The sequence below is a fragment of the Diadema antillarum genome, unplaced genomic scaffold (genome assembly GCF_040938485.1).
Source record: "Diadema antillarum isolate AM-2024a unplaced genomic scaffold, OU_Dant_1.0 seq00001526_RagTag, whole genome shotgun sequence".
Classification (NCBI taxonomy): Eukaryota; Metazoa; Echinodermata; class Echinoidea; order Diadematoida; family Diadematidae; genus Diadema; species Diadema antillarum.
Window position 1 is genome coordinate 126,975 of NW_027272258.1, and position 18,564 is coordinate 145,538.

The 18,564-nt window shown below is 38.9% G+C and overlaps 1 protein-coding gene across 1 annotated transcript in view; it reads right to left on the bottom strand.

Moving 5' to 3' along the window:
• Positions 1 to 2,882: 2,882 nt before the first annotated feature.
• The window catches only part of LOC139710374 (uncharacterized), a 37,922-nt gene continuing 22,240 nt past the window's right edge, over positions 2,883 to 18,564 (bottom strand). Inside the window, exons 5-6 of the mRNA XM_071622289.1 lie at positions 10,101 to 10,258; positions 2,883 to 4,450 (exon numbers count right to left, since the gene is read on the bottom strand). Coding sequence (XP_071478390.1) covers positions 4,366 to 4,450; positions 10,101 to 10,258 — 243 coding nt within the window. The 3' untranslated portion in view covers positions 2,883 to 4,365. The remainder of the gene's footprint in view (positions 4,451 to 10,100; positions 10,259 to 18,564) is intronic.

Genomic DNA, 18,564 nt, shown 5'->3' on the forward strand with positions numbered 1-18,564 from the left:
TTACATAAGAGCATGATAAGGATATCTGCCTGTGGCAGACCATTCAAAGTGAACTCAATTTTCTCTATCCTTTCTAAAGTTTTCAATTTTATATTCTATTGAGAAATTCTATGGTCAACCATTTTACATTTTGAATGAAAAAAATTGACCCATAAATAACAAAAATACAGGAATAAGAAGGAGAGCATTGCCAGTTTGCCGGTGCTGACAATGTGCAATGCACACATACACACACGTACACACACACGAAACATGGAGCTACATCCACCCATGCCAAAACCAAAACGATCTCCTCCTCTCGCTGTGCCCCCCCCCCCCCCCCCCCCCCCCCCCCCTGTGGCGCTGTGGCGATGACTGATGCTTAGATTAGGCCAGGGTCAAGAAACAGGTGTTTTATATCTTTGGTTTTTAAGTCATTGATTGCCAAGATATACACTGGCATTATTTACGGGGGTGTAGCCTCTTCAAACGAGAGATTTGCGTCATGGATATCGACAAAAACAACACGGGACGGATGTACCGACGTACGGATGGACGGACGGACGGACGACCCGAAAACATAATGCCTCCGGCCATTTCGTTGGCGGAGGCATAAAAACGCAAGAGCGTTGCAGAAAGAAACTTGCAAAACTAGAAACTGCGTTTAAACGCTTGAAAATCTTTGCGGAAGTGCGTTATTGTTGAAAAGACTTGCTTATTTGGTATTTTGTTAGGGAACTTTCGCCATGACCGAACTTAGTCTGCACTAGCAGGGCAAAGACATCGCAACATTTACACGTTTCAAACTACCGAAACACATGCTGCTTCACGAAATGTCAATGAAAACATGGTAGCAAATTATTGTTACGGTTCGCTATTCCGAAGGTTTAAATCTCAGTCCAAAGTAAAATTAGTCCAACAATGGAAAGAGGTTTGTTTTTACGAGGGTTACTAATCCAAAAGATGTCGTTTTCGGATTAACAAACTTTTCTTCTTCTTTTTATTTTAGATGGGCCCGTGCCGTACAAAGCGGTAATGTTGCGAATCGGAGCGTGAGAACAATTTATTTTCAGAGTATGGCAATAGAAATTTAAGCAAAACGCTTAACATGGCAACGTAGGGAAGGAAAATCACACATATTTCAACTCAGTCGGCACTGAAAAATTATCTCGACAGAATCATATGAATTCACACGCATATCTTCGCAGCAACGCACTTGAATTTAAATCGCAAAGTTGCATGCAATTTGGGGAATTTGCATTTGATTTTTTAATTCAAGTTTAAAACGTAAAGTGTCTAGAAACGGGCCCAGGTTTCCAATCCCGCTCTCTCAAAATCTCTCTAAAGATTTGGGAATTTTGCTTTGTCATTACAAATCCGTGCAAGATTTATGCATGAACTAAAACATTATTGTTGCTAATGTCAATAGGCATGTTTTAGTGGCAAAATTAGTAAGATTTGGGTAGCGATCCGCATCGTAATCCAAATCTTACTCTGTACAGGGGAAATTAGTTTGAATTTATAAGTTAACAAAATGTAGACTTACGCGTAAGTCAACGTGTTTTGCTCAGTCCCGATTATGTCAACTTACGCGAGGTTGACTGTACTACCCATCATACTACAGATAGCAATAGCAATCCATCTCTCAAGACTATATCTAGCCACAAAAACAAGTTCCCTTCATTGTGTGATGACTGTTGTTGTGCAGCTTTAAGTCATGTATGTTGAATGTAACATCACAGCAGCCACACAATACTTACAAGCTGGGCACGATTTGCCTCTTTTAAGCTGAACATTGCATTGGTCAGCCAGGGCACAATGACCAACCTGCTGTTGCTTTGTAAAAAAGTTGCACAAGACTTGAAAAAAAAAAAGGCAAGAAACGTTGTGACAAGGTCTTCTGTGTTGCAGAAGTATTGCGCGAAACGTCGAGGAGGGCAGTTTTTGCAACCCCCCCTGCTCTTTTAGGGTTAAAATGTTTTGGATGAAATATTATATGTGACCATGCACCACAAAACCAACAAAAAGTTGCCAGACAAGGATTTTTAGTTTAAGGTAGATTCTCAAAGAGCAGACTTTGAGCTTCAGAATGATGTATAACTCAGGTCAAATGGACTTTCCTTACCTTTCTAAATATTGAAAAGAAAACACATAATCATGAAAAGTTTTTAATTAGAAAAGAGCCTCTAACATATACATTGCAGGGTCTTTTCAAACGCTTAATTACCTCCATCAAGGGAGGAGGTTATGTTTTCATTACCATTTGTTTGTTAGTTAGTTAGTTAGTTTGTTTGTGTGCAAAATAACTCAAAAAGTAGTTAACGGATTAGGATGAAACTTACAGGAAAGGTTGAGAATGACACAAGTAACAAACGATTAACTTTTGGAAGTGATCTGAGAATTTTGAGGGAGTTTATGAAGGATTTTTTGATATTTTGGCAGGTAGGTTCAATGAACTTGGGAGTTCAGGCTGCGCGTATTTGAGGTTTGCATGCACGCACTAAAGTGCATGCTCTAGTTTCTACTAGGGCGAGGCACGCCATGCAGCTGATGGGTTTATGACGTAACAAAGGCTTCAATATTGGGGAATCGGGCGACTTTCAGCACACAATGTTGTAAGTACATATGGGTGGAAATCACTGATATCTGTATGGAAGAACAAGCTCAGTGGTGGAAATGAGCTGCATGCTTGGCGGAGGTCTGCGCTGTCAGAGTGCTTCTCTAGTCTTATTTAAAGGCATACAATCATGGCGAGTGGTTTGTGCGGCATGGAGACGAACGCAACACACTGCCTCCCCCATTCTGTATCAAATGTAGAGACACCGAATGAGAATAGCGCTGGCTGAATGGGTCAGCGAACAACACTCTAGACTACAAGAGCTCTGTGCTATAAATCTCAAAATGGCTGTCCAAGCGAGCCACGAGAGCTTCTGAATGGACGCACACTCTCAGAGCGCATTCGCATGAAGAGAGGCAAAAAGAGCCACGCGTCTTCTGGCCTCTCTCCTCCAATCACCGCAGCTCGCGGTGACAATGTTTGTGTATGATGCGTACACACACATGCACACACACAAACGTGTCTCAGTGGTAGCATTGTCCCACACGTTTACGTATAGCACCGAGTCTGGCATTGCGCAATTGCATGCACAAACTTCTGTTGTTCGGAGTTTACGTAAGAAAGCTGAAATTGATTGTGTTCTATCAACATATTCTATCCATAACTGATCAACGCATTAGCATTATCCTTTCAAACGTTATTAGAGTTGAAAGTGGAGAGTGTATAAAGGGTTTCTAAGAAATGAAAACGGGACTCTGAGACACACCTAATCACACTATTCTACAGTAAAGTGTTCTAGAAAAACTGCTAAAAACACAATTTCCCATTTGTTTTAAGATCCTAAAACTGTACCATAATGTAGATGAAGTTTTGCTCTTTCAGAAAGTATGAAAAATCTCAGATTGCCTAGGTTGAGTCCTGACACAAAATCAGTGTGTGTGACTTTTTGTTGTTTTGTGACGCACGGTCACATATGTAATGCAGTTTATTGCTTAATCAATGAGATCAAATTTTAATGAGAGAAAGCATTCTGGTGAATACATACAAGTTGTAATTAACATTCTTGCATTTGTGGCATCATTTTTCACACACGCCGCCTCCCTTCCATTTGTATAGAGGTCAGTGATTGGTACAGTGACAGCCAGCAGGTCAAAGGTCAGTGCAGTCTGACATCAACAGTAGCACATGGCTACCTGCACCACTACCCCACCAAGGTAGTCTAGGCAGTCTAGGCAGATTCCTTTGCACACTGATGATTTTCATGTACTGTAGAAATTTAAAGAATAGCAGGAAATGTGAAAATGTTGCACAATTTTACTTCCTCCTGAATACCAGAGAATTTTGTAGCATAGTTCCTACAGAGTGCATTTTTATACTTAGGCAGGCCATGATGATGGAATGCACGATATCTCTCATAACAGTACATAAGACACTTTTCAGCATGTGAGTTTACACACACAGATAGAGATACATGCATGTATCAATATGGTTAGAAATGTCTGAACATCTCAGTCTTTAGCACCACGCTAAGATTCACTGATTGTCAGTGCACATGGACACAATAAAACCTTGCACGACAGAGTGTACTTAACTGACATATTTCACAGACCACAGGGAAGGAACACATCAGTAGGTGAGGGCAGCCTAGACTGCTGATAACTAGTGTCCAAGCATTCTAGCATTCTAGTGTGTGTGTGTGTATATAGGCTCTCGTAGTATCTTCTTGTGTCTACAAATAGGAGTCCACAATTGATGAAAGCAGACTTTCCTTTAAACAGTTGGAGCAGTGATGGCATTATACTGGTGCTGTTGCATATTCCTGCTGATGGTCATATGTAGCCTATAGGGTCCAGCATGCCTTCCCAGTTTGGTTTACAGTAACATCGCACTTGATCTGAGGATCCTGAGTCATGGCTGTCACAAAGAAAATGAGAAACAATATCAACAAATTGAATTCATTAGTGATCTAGGCAATTAGCGCGTGAAACATTTTGTCTAAAGCCAAAGAGAAACACAGGCATTGCATCACTTCAATTTGAGCACGAAGGGACAAATAACACTTTAGACATAAAACAACTGGATTGCTAAGGCTAGCAAGTCATATCCACTATCAAAATTGGCACTTCTTTGAACATGAACAAACAATACAGAATGCAGATTAGATTCACTGGGACTGATTGGATGTACAGTGAAATCCTTTTTTCACTGTACACTGAAATCCTTTTTTCACTGTACACTCTGCTGTACACCCTGGTTGATCCTTGGAACCATCTATATAACATCATCATAACCGTAACCCCCCCCCCCCCCCCCCCCAAAAAAAAAAAAAAAAAAAAAACAACAACAACACACAAAAAACCCCCCAAAAAACCAAAAAACCAAAAAACCAAAAAAAAAAAAACCCCAACCCCCCCCAAAAAAAACATAAGCACTAGCTCATTTACAAATTGATCAAACATATGAGCAGTCTTAAGGTTGTAATTACCCAGTATACATATGAATATCTTTTGAGAAATAAAGGAATCATTGGTACATTGATGTATGAAAAAGAAAAGAAAGTTCTAAGGGTTTGAAAATGATTTATTTTCTTTCTGAAAATGTTGTATATTAGGTGTTTACACCTCTTAATATCTATTCCTCATGTGTTTAACCATTCTAACAGAATGAAAATATTAATTTGTGAAATACAGTATAAAATGATAATGAACACAATAAGATCATATTAAATGCATAGTTGAACATAACACACACACAAATCATTCAGTACAGCTCCAGAACGGTAGAGGACAGATGGATAGCGTGAATTCATTTCTTTAATGTTTTGTTTATCGTGTGTTTGAATTTGAAAGTGGAAGGCCAAGAAATGGAACCTAGTTGTATCTGATCAGATAGCATAATATGTTTTATCTTTTTTTTTTATCATGATGTATAGAAAATGTTTTTGTTATAAACTGGAATCTTGTCATAACCAAGTTGTACCATAATGTAAAACAAGATATTTTTGAGGCATGAAATTTTCGTGAATTGGAGCTGACAGTCTTTTTCGTGAGTTGCCTCAAACATTCAATGCATATAGTGGACACAAGAACTTTTGTGTGCATTTTTATTTCGCGAATCTTGGCTCTAGCGAAATTCGCGAACATTCCTTGTTTTACATTACACTGTTAGGTTCACACAAGAAGGAAAATGGACCATCACAATCACCTTGTTATTACCCTAGGGAGATAAGACCGCATAGGTGCTCGCCAGTACATTCTTCCTTTGTTGCTTGTTCTAATCTTTTGATAAAGTGGTATTGAGCAGGCACACATACAATGTATTCTTTCTCCAGGTCAATAGCACAATCAGGGTATGTGTAACAGGGGAAAAATGAGAAAATTTGGTGAAAATGTGTTTTTTGCTGTTTGTTGTAGCCGAGTGTTCAAATTTTCATTTCATGTGAATAAGTGGAGAAAGAGTCAAAATTTTGCATTTAACTGCGCATAAATTAGCATTTTAATTAGGGGTGTCAAATTACATTGAAATGACTAATATATTGGAAAAATTCTTTTAAAAAAGGGAGAATGTCTTTTTTCATCTGAAATCGCTTGTAGATATTCCTGATAATTACCCCTTCCATTCACCACTAGCCAGAGCCATGATGACATATCACAAAACATTAATTAATGTCATATTTTCACTACTCAGAATGGATGATCAATTTTGTAGGCATTACTTTGAATTCATATTTTTTATATTTTATATATTTTATAATATTTCACTTTTAATTTGCCAAAGAGTGAAGAGGTGAAACTTTCAGGAATAGGTAACAGACATTTACTAGCCGTTATTACAAAGTTTTATGAAATTAGGGCGGGTATTTTGGAAGATATGATATTTTTCATCAAAGAATTATCCAAACAGTTTGACCTTGAATGTGCGTATAATGTTTTGAACCATTCTCATATTTATAAACACAGATAGAAGAATGAATATGAGATTTATGATGATTTGAGTTGATATCCAAGCTGTGACACTCAAACAATGACATATTAAGCCAAAATACTATGTTTTTGCTTATCAAATGATGTCTTTAAAAATTGAAAAAGCATTGAAATAAGAACACTTATCATATGACCTTCATGTATAGTAGAACATGGGCATGGATCAGTCTTATTTTTCCTCAGCAATTTGTAAAAATATGAAAAAATAAGTTCTTATTGCTCAAATTTGCTAAAATTTTCACACAATAGATTACTACATATGTACAATTCATCGCTAAAAAACCAAGGATATTCAACAAGGGGAAAAGATTCTTTTAAGCTACAATGAAATTAGGATATACCTCACTGAAAATAATAAAAAAACGGCTGCACTTATTTTCTTCAGCATTTGAAAATGGCTCAAAACTCAAAACTGGATGGTTTGTCACAAATGTGCTGAATGTTCACTTTCCTTGAACTAGATTTACTATTACTGTCTAAAAGTGCAGTTGGGGATTTGAGGATTTTTTCTTGACTTCTGACCCTTTCATAAGTTTAAGCAAGGAGGTTCGAGAAATGGAGTCACTACAGTCTTATTCGTTTTGATCCCATGCTCGAAGCCGCCACTCAAAAATATTTGAAGTATGTATCAAACTGGATCTGCTGCTCAGATGCGAAGACAATTGACTCGTGTCTCATTGCATAATCACCAGCCATTTTCCAAGGAAGATATGTCTTTGTGATGGTAATTGCTTTTCACTATCCCCACTTACAGACGATGGGCGGTAGACAATGGTAAAGGCACGGGGGTACGCGAATAGAAATTGCTCAAATATTGCTGAAATAGATATCAAAATTACTCAAATGTACGTGATTGTATGCTAATCTGACATATCAATTTATAAAGAACTATACTTCAATATGATACCATATAAGTTTCATTTTGCGGAAATAAGGAGAAAAGTGATAAAAACCGGTTTTCCATGAGGGTAAAATTTCAAACACTTTCACAAAATACAGCTCAGATTTACACTTTTGCACATATTTTGAAACGGAATTGACTTTTGTTTTATATGCTTTATCATGAGGTGAAATTTCATTGCATTTGATATATAAATGAGAAGCATATACCCGATATTATGTTAGCGTTAAAATGAATCTTGAGATTGCTCAGAAAGATGGCGGCTTTAAGCATCGAACATCAAAGGCACAAATGCACCTGTGGAATTCTTTTGTCCATCCATAGAAAACTGACAGCAGATTGAATAATTATAGTCAGTTGTAACTCCATCTCTCGAATTTCAAGGTACGGAGGAAAAAAGGTAATTTCAGTATTGAATAAAAAAATATTTGCATTTTAGCCTGGCCTTTGACCCTATGATGACCCTAAAATTCCCAAGAGAACCACTGTCAGGTAGAACATGCATAGATATGTACTAAGTTTCATGATGACACCTTGAGTCAATTTCGAGACATGGAGGAAGAAGTGAAACATAGCACTGTCACTTGAGCTTTGACCTTTGACCTTTTGCAAGAAACCTCCAAGAGAATCTCTATTGGTTAATACATTTATATCTGAAGTTTCAAGAAAAATCCTGCAGGCATTGCATGGATAAGGGAAATAGTGACATTTTGAGGAGTTGACCTTGACCTTTGACCCATGACCCCAAAATTCCTTGGAAGAATAACAGAATTCAGCTCTTATTCCCAGTGTGCATCATCTCTGTGTACGTACAAAGTCTAGTGAGGTAGAGCTTAGAGGCGGGTGTGGGAAGGGTTGCCCCTCCCTATCGACGGAGCTTTTGCGTTTTTAAAATTGAAATAAAGCGATTTGAAGCACCCTTTTTTTGGTGGGAAATTCGGAAATTGTCATTCCCCAAAGTATACTAAGTCTACAGAGGAGACCAATCAATGGGAGGGTGGCAAGTTACCCCTCCCATATTCGAGGGAGCTTTTTTTTTTCCATTTAGAACTGAAATTCAACTTTGGCACATTTCTGTTGGAATATCTGGAAATTTGTCAATTAGAGAAGTTCAAGTCTGTGGAAGGAGACATAGCAGGAGGATGTGGGAGGGCGCCTCCTCCTCCTTTATGAGGGAGATTCTGTATTTTCTGATTGCAGTTAAACGTTTTGGTGCACACATTTTGTGGCATATATTTGGACAACTCAAAGTGTAGCCATAGTCTACTTGTATGCACAGGGCAGGGCAAACTGGGAGAAAGCGTGGGAGAGTGCTATCCTTCCTGTATGAGAGAGCTTTTGCCTTTTCATAGTTGAAATTGAGATATCTCGTTTATATACGCATATTTGATTAAATATTTGGAAAATGATCCCCCTAAAATGATCGGGGATCTGAGAGAGGAAAAGGTTGATTAAACAGGGATATTTTTCTTATACATGAGGGAACTATTGATTTTTCGGAATGTAAGTGGTGCTTAAAGATAATAAAAAGTTTTGGTACCTCAAAAGTTTCCCTGAATTTCCGTGTTTCAGGTTAAAGTACCTTTCATATAACTAACACTATGAGACTTACTCACCCAAAAGTGCTCTCATTTCTTAGTAATTATGCAAGTAACTGCGACCAGCAGCCCCATATGCAAAGCGTAATGGGGCTTCGCATTGTAGCATTCAGGATCATGACAGATTTAGTATCGCGGGTAAATATTAACTTAAAATCCAAAAAAATTCTTCATTTTGAAGACTTACCAATTAAGATGAAGTATTGAAAACAGGCTTCGGGCAACGCTTGGTTCTGCCAATAGTCCCTTTCTGTTCGAATTGATGGCTGAATGTGACTCGGTCGAGAGGACCTTGGGAGAGCTACATACACTGAATACTACAGCCAGTGCATGCGAACACAATCACATGCGCACAAATTTCAAATCCATGAACGGATAAGATGTTTGTGTGCGCATGCGCTGGCCGTAGTATTCAGTGTATGTAGCTCTCCCAAGGTCCTCTCGACCGAGTCACATTCAGTCATCAATTCGAACAGAAAGGGACTATTGGCAGAACCAAACGTTGTCCGAAGCCTGTTTTCAATACTTCAAATTAATTGGTAAGTCTTCAAATTGAAGAAATTTTTGGATTTTAAGTCGACATTTACCCACGATACTAAATCTGTCATGATCCTGAATGCTACAATGCGAAGCCCCATTACGCTATGCGTATGGGGCTGCACGCTGCTGGTCGCAGTCAGTGGTTTCGTACATGTACAATACTACCTTGCCGCCATACGGCGGCGGCTCTGGTACGAAACCATTATTGCATGATTACTAAGACATGAGAGCACTTTGGGGCAAGTAAGTCTCACAGACAACATACTTTAACCTGAAACACAAACTAAGACAAGGAAATTCAGGGAATCTTTTGAGGTGCCAAAACTTTTCATTATCTTTAAACAGGAACTTTATGTCAGGGCGGAATCTTAGGAAATTCAAATTTAAGTGGGCGTTGTAATTTTTCCCCCAATTTTTCCCCAATTTTTCCTTCATTTTTTTTTCGTTTTTTTTTTTCACGAACCAAAAGTGTGGGGGTTACCAGCCCTACCTACCCCCCCCCGGTTCCGCAGCACCTGCATAGTACATGTACAGAAACTCACCCTGCTAAAGGTACTGGTATATCACTGCAATAATACTGATAGGGGTCCGGAACATAGTCTGTTTCCATGGCGATGCGTGCCTGCTCCAATTCATCTTCCATCCTGAGATGATTCTCCTGAGGAAGAGCCCAGTAGTCATTGCTCTCAACCTCCATGGACTGTGAATTACAATGAGAAAACAGTATGAGCCCAGTAATCATTGCTCTCAACCTCCATGGACTGTGAATTACAATCAGAAAACAGTATGAGCCCAGTAATCATTGCTCTCAACCTCCATGGACTGTGAATTACAATCAGAAAACAGTATGAGCCCAGTAATCATTGCTCTCAACCTCCATGGACTGTGAATTACAATCAGAAAACAGTATGAGCCCAGTAATCATTGCTCTCAACCTCCATGGACTGTGAATTACAATCAGAAAACAGTATGAGCCCAGTAATCATTGCTCTCAACCTCCATGGACTGTGAATTACAATCAGAAAACAGTATGAGCCCAGTAATCATTGCTCTCAACCTCCATGGACTGTGAATTACAATCAGAAAACAGTATGAGCCCAGTAATCATTGCTCTCAACCTCCATGGACTGTGAATTACAATCAGAAAACAGTATGAGCCCAGTAATCATTGCTCTCAACCTCCATGGACTGTGAATTACAATCAGAAAACAGTATGAGCCCAGTAATCATTGCTCTCAACCTCCATGGACTGTGAATTACAATGAGAAAACAGTATGAGCCCAGTAATCATTGCTCTCAACCTCCATGGACTGTGAATTACAATGAGAAAACAGTGTGAGCCCAGTAATAGAGGTGGGCTATAGAGGGTGACATTTTCAGAACATGCTCATCACACCTTAGTTTGATGACTTTTTGCCTACTGATACCATTTTTGAAAAAAAGAATGAAAAAAATGCAAAACCCGGGGTGCCCCGGCCAAAATCGTAAAAAATCCAAGATGGCCGCCGTTTCGGCTTTCAAAAGACATTTTTGGCCATAAACTCGGCTATTTTGGGGTCTATTGTGATGATTTTGGTGTCTAACCCCATGTTTTAGGGGTCAAGGAAATGGATTATCATGATAATTTTAGTGAAAAACCTAGGCTTCTGCATGAAACTAACCTTTTCCCCATATTTAGGGTTAAATTTCCTTCTCCTTTACCCCCTACCCCAACCGCCATTTTTTGCACTTTTTTCCATATTTTTTTTTTTCAAGTCATGTTAACTACATACCATACTCTTAATAACAAGTTCTAGCAATCTTTTTTTTCCTACTGACAATACAGCAAGAAATATACAAATAACTTACAGTATACATGTATGTGTCATGCCAATACTGGTCATGTGGCTGGTGCATTCAGAATGCACGGTAACTGTGGAACCAGTATTGTACTGTATCTGCTTTATAGTGTCCATTAACATTTTGGTCCTACACAGTAAGACCTTTAACAATATGAATAAATAGATCTATATAATAATAAATATTCCTTCTTCTTTACCCCTACCCCAACCGCCATTTTTTGCACTTTTTTCTGTATTTTTTTCAAGTCATGTTAACTACCATACAACAAGTTCTAGCTATCAATGTGGTGTTTTCTTGCAAGAATACAGCAAGAAATATACAAATAACTTACATTATACATGGTTTACATATGTGTCATGCACTACAGGTCTGAATACCAAATGTTTATCAGCACTACAAAGCAGATACAGTATAAGCACTGGCTTACTGTCACAATGTACATGTACCATGCATCCTGAAAAGCCACACTATACCAATATACAATGTGCATGACACATATATGTAAACCATGTATAATGTACGCTATTTGTTATTATTTATTATTATATTTATCTATTTATATTGTTAAAGGTCTTAGGACCAAAATGTTAATGGACACTATAAAGCAGATACAGTATTTAATACTGGTTCCACAGTTACCGTGCATTCTGAATGCACCAGCCACATACCAGTATTGGCACGACACATACATGTATACTGTAAGTTATTTGTATATTTCTTGCTGTATTGTCTGTAGAAAAAAACAACAAACTGCTAGAACTTGTTATCAAAAGGATGGCGGTTAACATGACTTGAAAAAAATGCGAAAAAAAAAAGGCAAAAAATGGCGGTTGGGGTAGGGGGTAAAGGAAAAGGAAATTCAACCCTAAATATGGGAAAAAGGTTAGTTTCATGTAGAAGCTTAGGTTTTCCACTAAAATCATCATGATAATCCATTTCCTTGACCCCTAAAACATGGGGTTAGACACCAAAACCATCATAATAGACCAAAAAATAGCCGAGTTATGGCCAAAAATGTCTTTTTAAAGCCGAAACGGCGGCCATTTTGGATTTTTTACGATTTCGGCCGGGGCACCCCGGATTTTGCATTTTTTTCGTTCTTTTTTTCAAAAATGGTGTCAGTAGGCAAAAAGTCATCAAACTAAGGTGTGATGAGCATGTTCTGAAAATATGACCTAAAATTGACCCTCTATAGCCCACCTCTACCAGTAATCATTGCTCTCAACCTCCATGGACTGTGATAACAATAGCACGCAGAGCAGATGAAGTCCTTGTAATAATACTGCTGTTAGAAGTCTCACTTCAAGGCACATGTCATCATGACAACACAGAAAGTGACAACTCTCTATTCTTAGGTGCTGATTGAAGTATACACCTCTCATTGGATGAATTAAGATAAAATGCCCTATTAGTGTTTTGTGCAAGTGTGTGTGATGAACTATGTCAAAACTACCACTAGAGGGCCTCTTAAGCAATCACTTTTCATTTGAATACCTACAATGGCATCTTCACACAATTCATAATGTACATCTTACAACATACCTGTAGTACTGATTAAAGAGGAGACAATGTTTACGAATTTATGTTTTGGCCCTCACGAGCTTTGCCCAAGGATGATGATGATGATCCACAGCATTTGTATGGCGCCATATATCTGTCACAGAAACATTCAAAGGCGCAGACTCCTCCAAGACAGTTAGCAATTAAATGTCTGGTGAAAAATGTGAGTCTTGAGTGAGGCTTTGAAGTGATCCAGTTTGTCAATTTCACGGAGGATCCAGGTATCAAACTGGTCAACTAGAAGCACTCACAAACTCACAAATCACAGCAGACAATGCAAAAAGCCAACAAATTGGAGGAGTCAAAAAAAAAGAAGGACCCTACAGACATCAAAAATACTTTTTGAATAAGTCTTCATTTCCTTCCACTACTGTATGTAAGGATGGCTTTTCAACAAAGATGGGGCCTACTACATAAAAGTTTGATATCTAATCATGTGCGACTCAAATCAAGTGCAAATATCAAACGAATTTTTTTATTTGATTGCAAGGTCTGTTGCATTGAAAAGTTGTGAGTGAATGCTTTTTGCAAATTTTGCTTTTTCTTTCTCTTTACCCGATTAAAGAAAAAAAAAAGGGGGATGAGGCTGAATCTACGAATAGACAAAATCATTGGGATAGTGTGTCATCTGCATGTTGTGCTGGTATACTATACTTCGTAAGTATACCAGGCTTGAGAGATTCTGTTTGAAACTACATGCATGAGGTGACTTTAATAGAACTAAATTATTTTCTGAGGGAAACAGCTCTAGAGAAAATAGTGTTACTAAAGTCAATGAATGCACATAGTTTCAACCGGTGCCTCAAACAATGGCCTTGTATATTTGTTTTATATCCCTCCTAATAAAGTTCAGATAAATTAGCTGCCAGGATTCTGTAATTTACCATTCAGAGCATCCTCCTTGCTTCACTTTTTTTGACAGGATTCACAGTGAATCATGCTTCAGTTGGGAAAGCAGGAGGGCAGTGTGTACAATCAAGAAACAACTGAGTGCTTAAAGCCACCAAGTACTGTGCACTATACCATAATGTCCCCCCCCCCCAAAAAAAAAAAAAAAAAAAAATACAACGGAACCCTCCGCAACAATATCTTTAAAAATAGTGAATCAATCCAAATACAAATCCAGGGTATGAAACTATAACTCATTGCCCACATCTTGTGAAAATCTGATTATAATTTTTGGGGGACATACTGTACAGTATATCCCCAAAAAAATTACAATCAAATTTTTGCATTTCTAACACCCAATATGATCAAATTGTCTAAGTGCTACTTCAGGGTCTTATAATATTACATCTTAGCTCTATTTTGCAGAAAACCCCCTGTAATCTTGTTAAGCGGTCAGAGAGAAATGTGGTTTTTGTGAAGCATGTCATGATTCTGATTCTTCCAAGTTTAGCACTTGGATGCTCTTGTGTGTGAACACTCTAGACAGAACTTGGAGGGAAGAGATTCCTGACATGCTCTACAAAATTCTTCATTTCTCTGAGACCACTGAAGCAATTTGAATGGGAATCTTAATTGAGTAATACATGTATACAGTAAGTTTCAAGAAAATATCTTCAGGCATTGCATAGATATGGAGGAAATAGTGAAATTTTACGTATTTGACCTTGACCTTTTGACCTTTGACCTTGACCATGTGCACCTAAAAGTTAATAGGCACAACTTCACCCCCTAATACACATACATGCCAAGTTTCATTAGGATACCTCAAAAGGTTTTGATAGTTACCCTGTCCACAAAATTTATTATGGACGGACGGAAGGACGGACGGACGGACGGACGGACGGACGGACAACCTGAAAACATAATGCCTCTGGCACCACTTCGTGGGCGGAGGCATAAAAACCTTGTACACACTCTTCACTTTCAACCCTAAAAACTTTTGAAAGGATGATGCTACTGCTTTGAAAGTTGGCATTAATTATGGACAGAATGTGTTAAAGCCCCCGTCACACTAGAGCGGATCGAGCCAACGAATGCCCAGCTGATCCGAAAATTTGGAGATACGCTCACATCCGTTGCTCGTCGTTCGTGACCCGCTTGACGTTCGTTGTATCCGCTAGCTGTTCGGAGAGATTCGCAGAGATCCGCCGGAGCCAAATTTTGATTTTGGACATGTCCAAAATCTTGAGCGGATGACGAACGGAATGACAATCCGCTCTGTGTTCGCTTAGCATCCGCTGATTGAAAAGTTTTTGGTCGCTCTGCATTCGTTTCTCAATCGTCCGCCATTCGTCCAAATTCGCCCAGCAAATCTGCACAGCAACACACGTTAACCAAACGTAGATGTTTGCCCAGGGTAGCCTCTTCAGTGTTGCCACTGCTCTACCAGAGGGCCCTGCCATCATTATTACCCCAGCGTTGCCAGGTACCCATTTATACACCTGGGTCGAGAAGGACATCGTGGGTAAAAAAAAATCTTATCCAAGGATGTAAGCACTGGGCAGGATTCGAACCCGGGTCCTCGGTTCGGGAGTCGGATCCACTATGCCACAGCCCCCCCCCCCCCCCCCCCCCCATATGACATTTCATTATACATAGTCTGGCATTAAGTAATAAGAGAACATTATTCTAAACCACTGCTATAAAAGTCAACCTGTAGTAAATGGGAATCTCTGAATGGAAATTGGGAATTGTGAAAGTTCGACTCCAGTTGGAGGCACCAGACGCAATGGAGGATGTTGGACTGCCAACATCATCGTCACGTGATCATCAGAAGGAAGTACACTTTTAGGGGAATCTTGAATGAGTGACATCAGGAGTACTTAGTGGTTACTTGTGCTTCCTTCTTTTTGGGGCCATTTCACAGTCACAACTATCTAAAAAAAGAAGAGTGAAAATGTTCAATCTTGAAGGAGTGAATAACAGAAAAGAGTGAGTTTCGAGTGAAATTGAAGTAACTTTGGAGTGACTTTGGAGTAAAAATGTTCATTTTTCACTGATTTTGGAGTGACCTCAGGGATCACTCCAAAATCTTCGAGTGATCCCTGAGGTCACTCCAAAATTAGTGAAAATGAACATTTCACTCCAAAGTCACTCCAATGTCACTCGAAAATCATTCTTTTCTGTTATATTTACTCCTTCATGAGTGAACATTTTCACTCTTCTTTTTTTAGAGAGACAACATTACTTGACACTGTCACTGCTCAAAATGATTTGGTAAAGTGTGCGTCATCCGAGATCCGTCACGTGATTGCCGCAGTATCGCTCTGCATATGTTGGGCATTTGCTGCTCATTCGCTTTGTTCGCTCAGCATCTGTTGGACGGACTGTACGCATTCGCTTTCATTCGTTACTTTATCCGCTCGTTACACGGTTAGCATATGCTCATCATTCGTTAGGCGAACGTTTGAAAACCACATTTTGCTTGCGAATTCGAGCGGATTAGAGCGTATCTGGACTTTGCCAAATTTTGCCCATCCGCTAGGCATTCGCTGATATATACGCTGTAGTGTGACGGGGCCTTAAGAAGGCATGCTCAATTTCAGTTTAATTTGATAATCCCTTCATTGTTGTTACTCTGGTGGTTTACATCCTGTTTTTGCCCCATTTATCACACAGCCAGCATGGCTTGGTAAAGATTAAAGCGCTTGAATAGACACTGTACTTAAGAGCCTCTTTTCTCAGTTTCACACTTTTCGAGAGTGTGCGTTTTCTTTCCAATGTTTTGTTAGGTTCAGAGCTACCAAGTCTCACGCATTCTGCGTGAGACTCAAGCATTTAGGGCCTGTCTCACGATCTCACGCAGGGCACCCATTTTTCTCACGCATCGGGTGAAGTCTGCAATTTGTGTCAAAAATAAGGAGCATAGCTCAAAGGATTCAAGTGATAGTTGCAATTGAAGGTATATTGCCCTTTTGTCTGTCAAAATTAGTAAAAAATAGTCACTTAAGTATGCACCAGATTGCATCATTAAGAGCTAATCATTCAAAAAAGCTCCCTACCATGGGAGGGGTGACACCCTCCTCGTTCGCATGCGCATGCGCGTGAGCGCCGAAACGCCGAGTCATGAAAATCTCACTCATAAAAGTTTTTTGGAACTTGGCATCTCTGTAGGTTAGGAGAGTCCATTTGATTTGAGTCATACGTCATTTTAAAGCTTAAAGTCTGCTCTTTCAGAGTATACTCTTAACTAAAATTTCATGTCTGGCGACTTTCTGTTTGTTTTGTGATGCAGGGTCACATATGATACTCTGCATTGTAATGTAACATTCTGTTCCACAATGCCATGGGTATCCTTTTAGGTAGAATGAGTGCTTTATAAGAGTCTCTCTAATAGACATAGTATTTATTTTCTCCCACACACTTTTTTTTTACATGCATTGAGGATAAGCATGTCTGCAGCGTGAGATACTCATTCATTTGTATGTGAAAATTGACCTTGTCTTCTCCATATCAAAAGCGAAGATGGTACGATACCCATTCATTCGTACATGAAATCTCTTGCGAAGCAAAAACATCATGACCGAGATCACCAGTGTGATGTAGTTTATTTTACTTTTTTTACTATTTTCTATACTATTTTCTATTTCATATTTACTATTTTCTTAGGGAATATAGTAAGACTCTTATGGAACAAGGATTTTCATGGTAGAAATATGTTTTGTCATTTTCAGTGCTCTCGACCAATCATTGGACAAGGAATCATTTGTGAGGGATGTAATTACAAATATGCGACATCTGTGAGGAACTTGTGGGCGAGTGAGTTTTTCTAGTGCTATGATTGACAGTTAAGAAGCCTATAGATGCTACCTCATAATTCTCCAAATTTACTGTCATCCATAAATTGATCCACCTTCCTGACTTTCAATCACTAAAACCTTGGGTGCTAACATGACATAGAAATTGTAAAGTGAGACTACTATGGTCAGCTAGAGCTGAAGTAATGTTTTTTTTTTTTTTTTTTTTTTTTTTTTTTTTTTTTTTTTGGGGGGGGGGTTATTGGCACTGTACAGTCATGATTTTCACAACCTGTGGTATGCATTTCTATGAATATGTGTAGAAGAGTTCGCACTTGTGCTCTTCTTATTGGACCAAGTTGATCTTTTATAATTACTGCAGCAACAACTTTGACAGTTGTGATGACAAATATGACTAACATTAACCCATTGAGGATGGACTGAATTCGCTACAACACGCATTTTCCCATAGAGCCTTGCCCAAGTATACTCGGGACTCGTCCTGAACGGGTTAAGCAGGGCTATCTTCACGAGAGCCGTGTAGGTTGCCCACCCAAAAGGCCCAACATCTATATGGAAAGAACAACAATGGTGTAAAATGTGAATGTGACAAGATTCACTACCTACATGGCCATTTCATTGGTTTTTACGGACAATCTAACACAAACTGTAGGACTCATACTTGGCTGATAGCTACGGGTCCCAGTAATCATTCTTACAAGATTTAATGAGTATTATATAAACTTACATTTCTAGCATGCTCAGCCCTTTCAGGGTACATCCGACATCAGCCTTGGTATAATCTTGCTAGTAATGAGGTAAAGCATATTTCTATTACCATTTCCCTTGATAGTCAATGTTAGTGATAGACCTGGTTATCTCAAGCAGAATGATTAAAAAGAGTTAGACTCATCTTTTT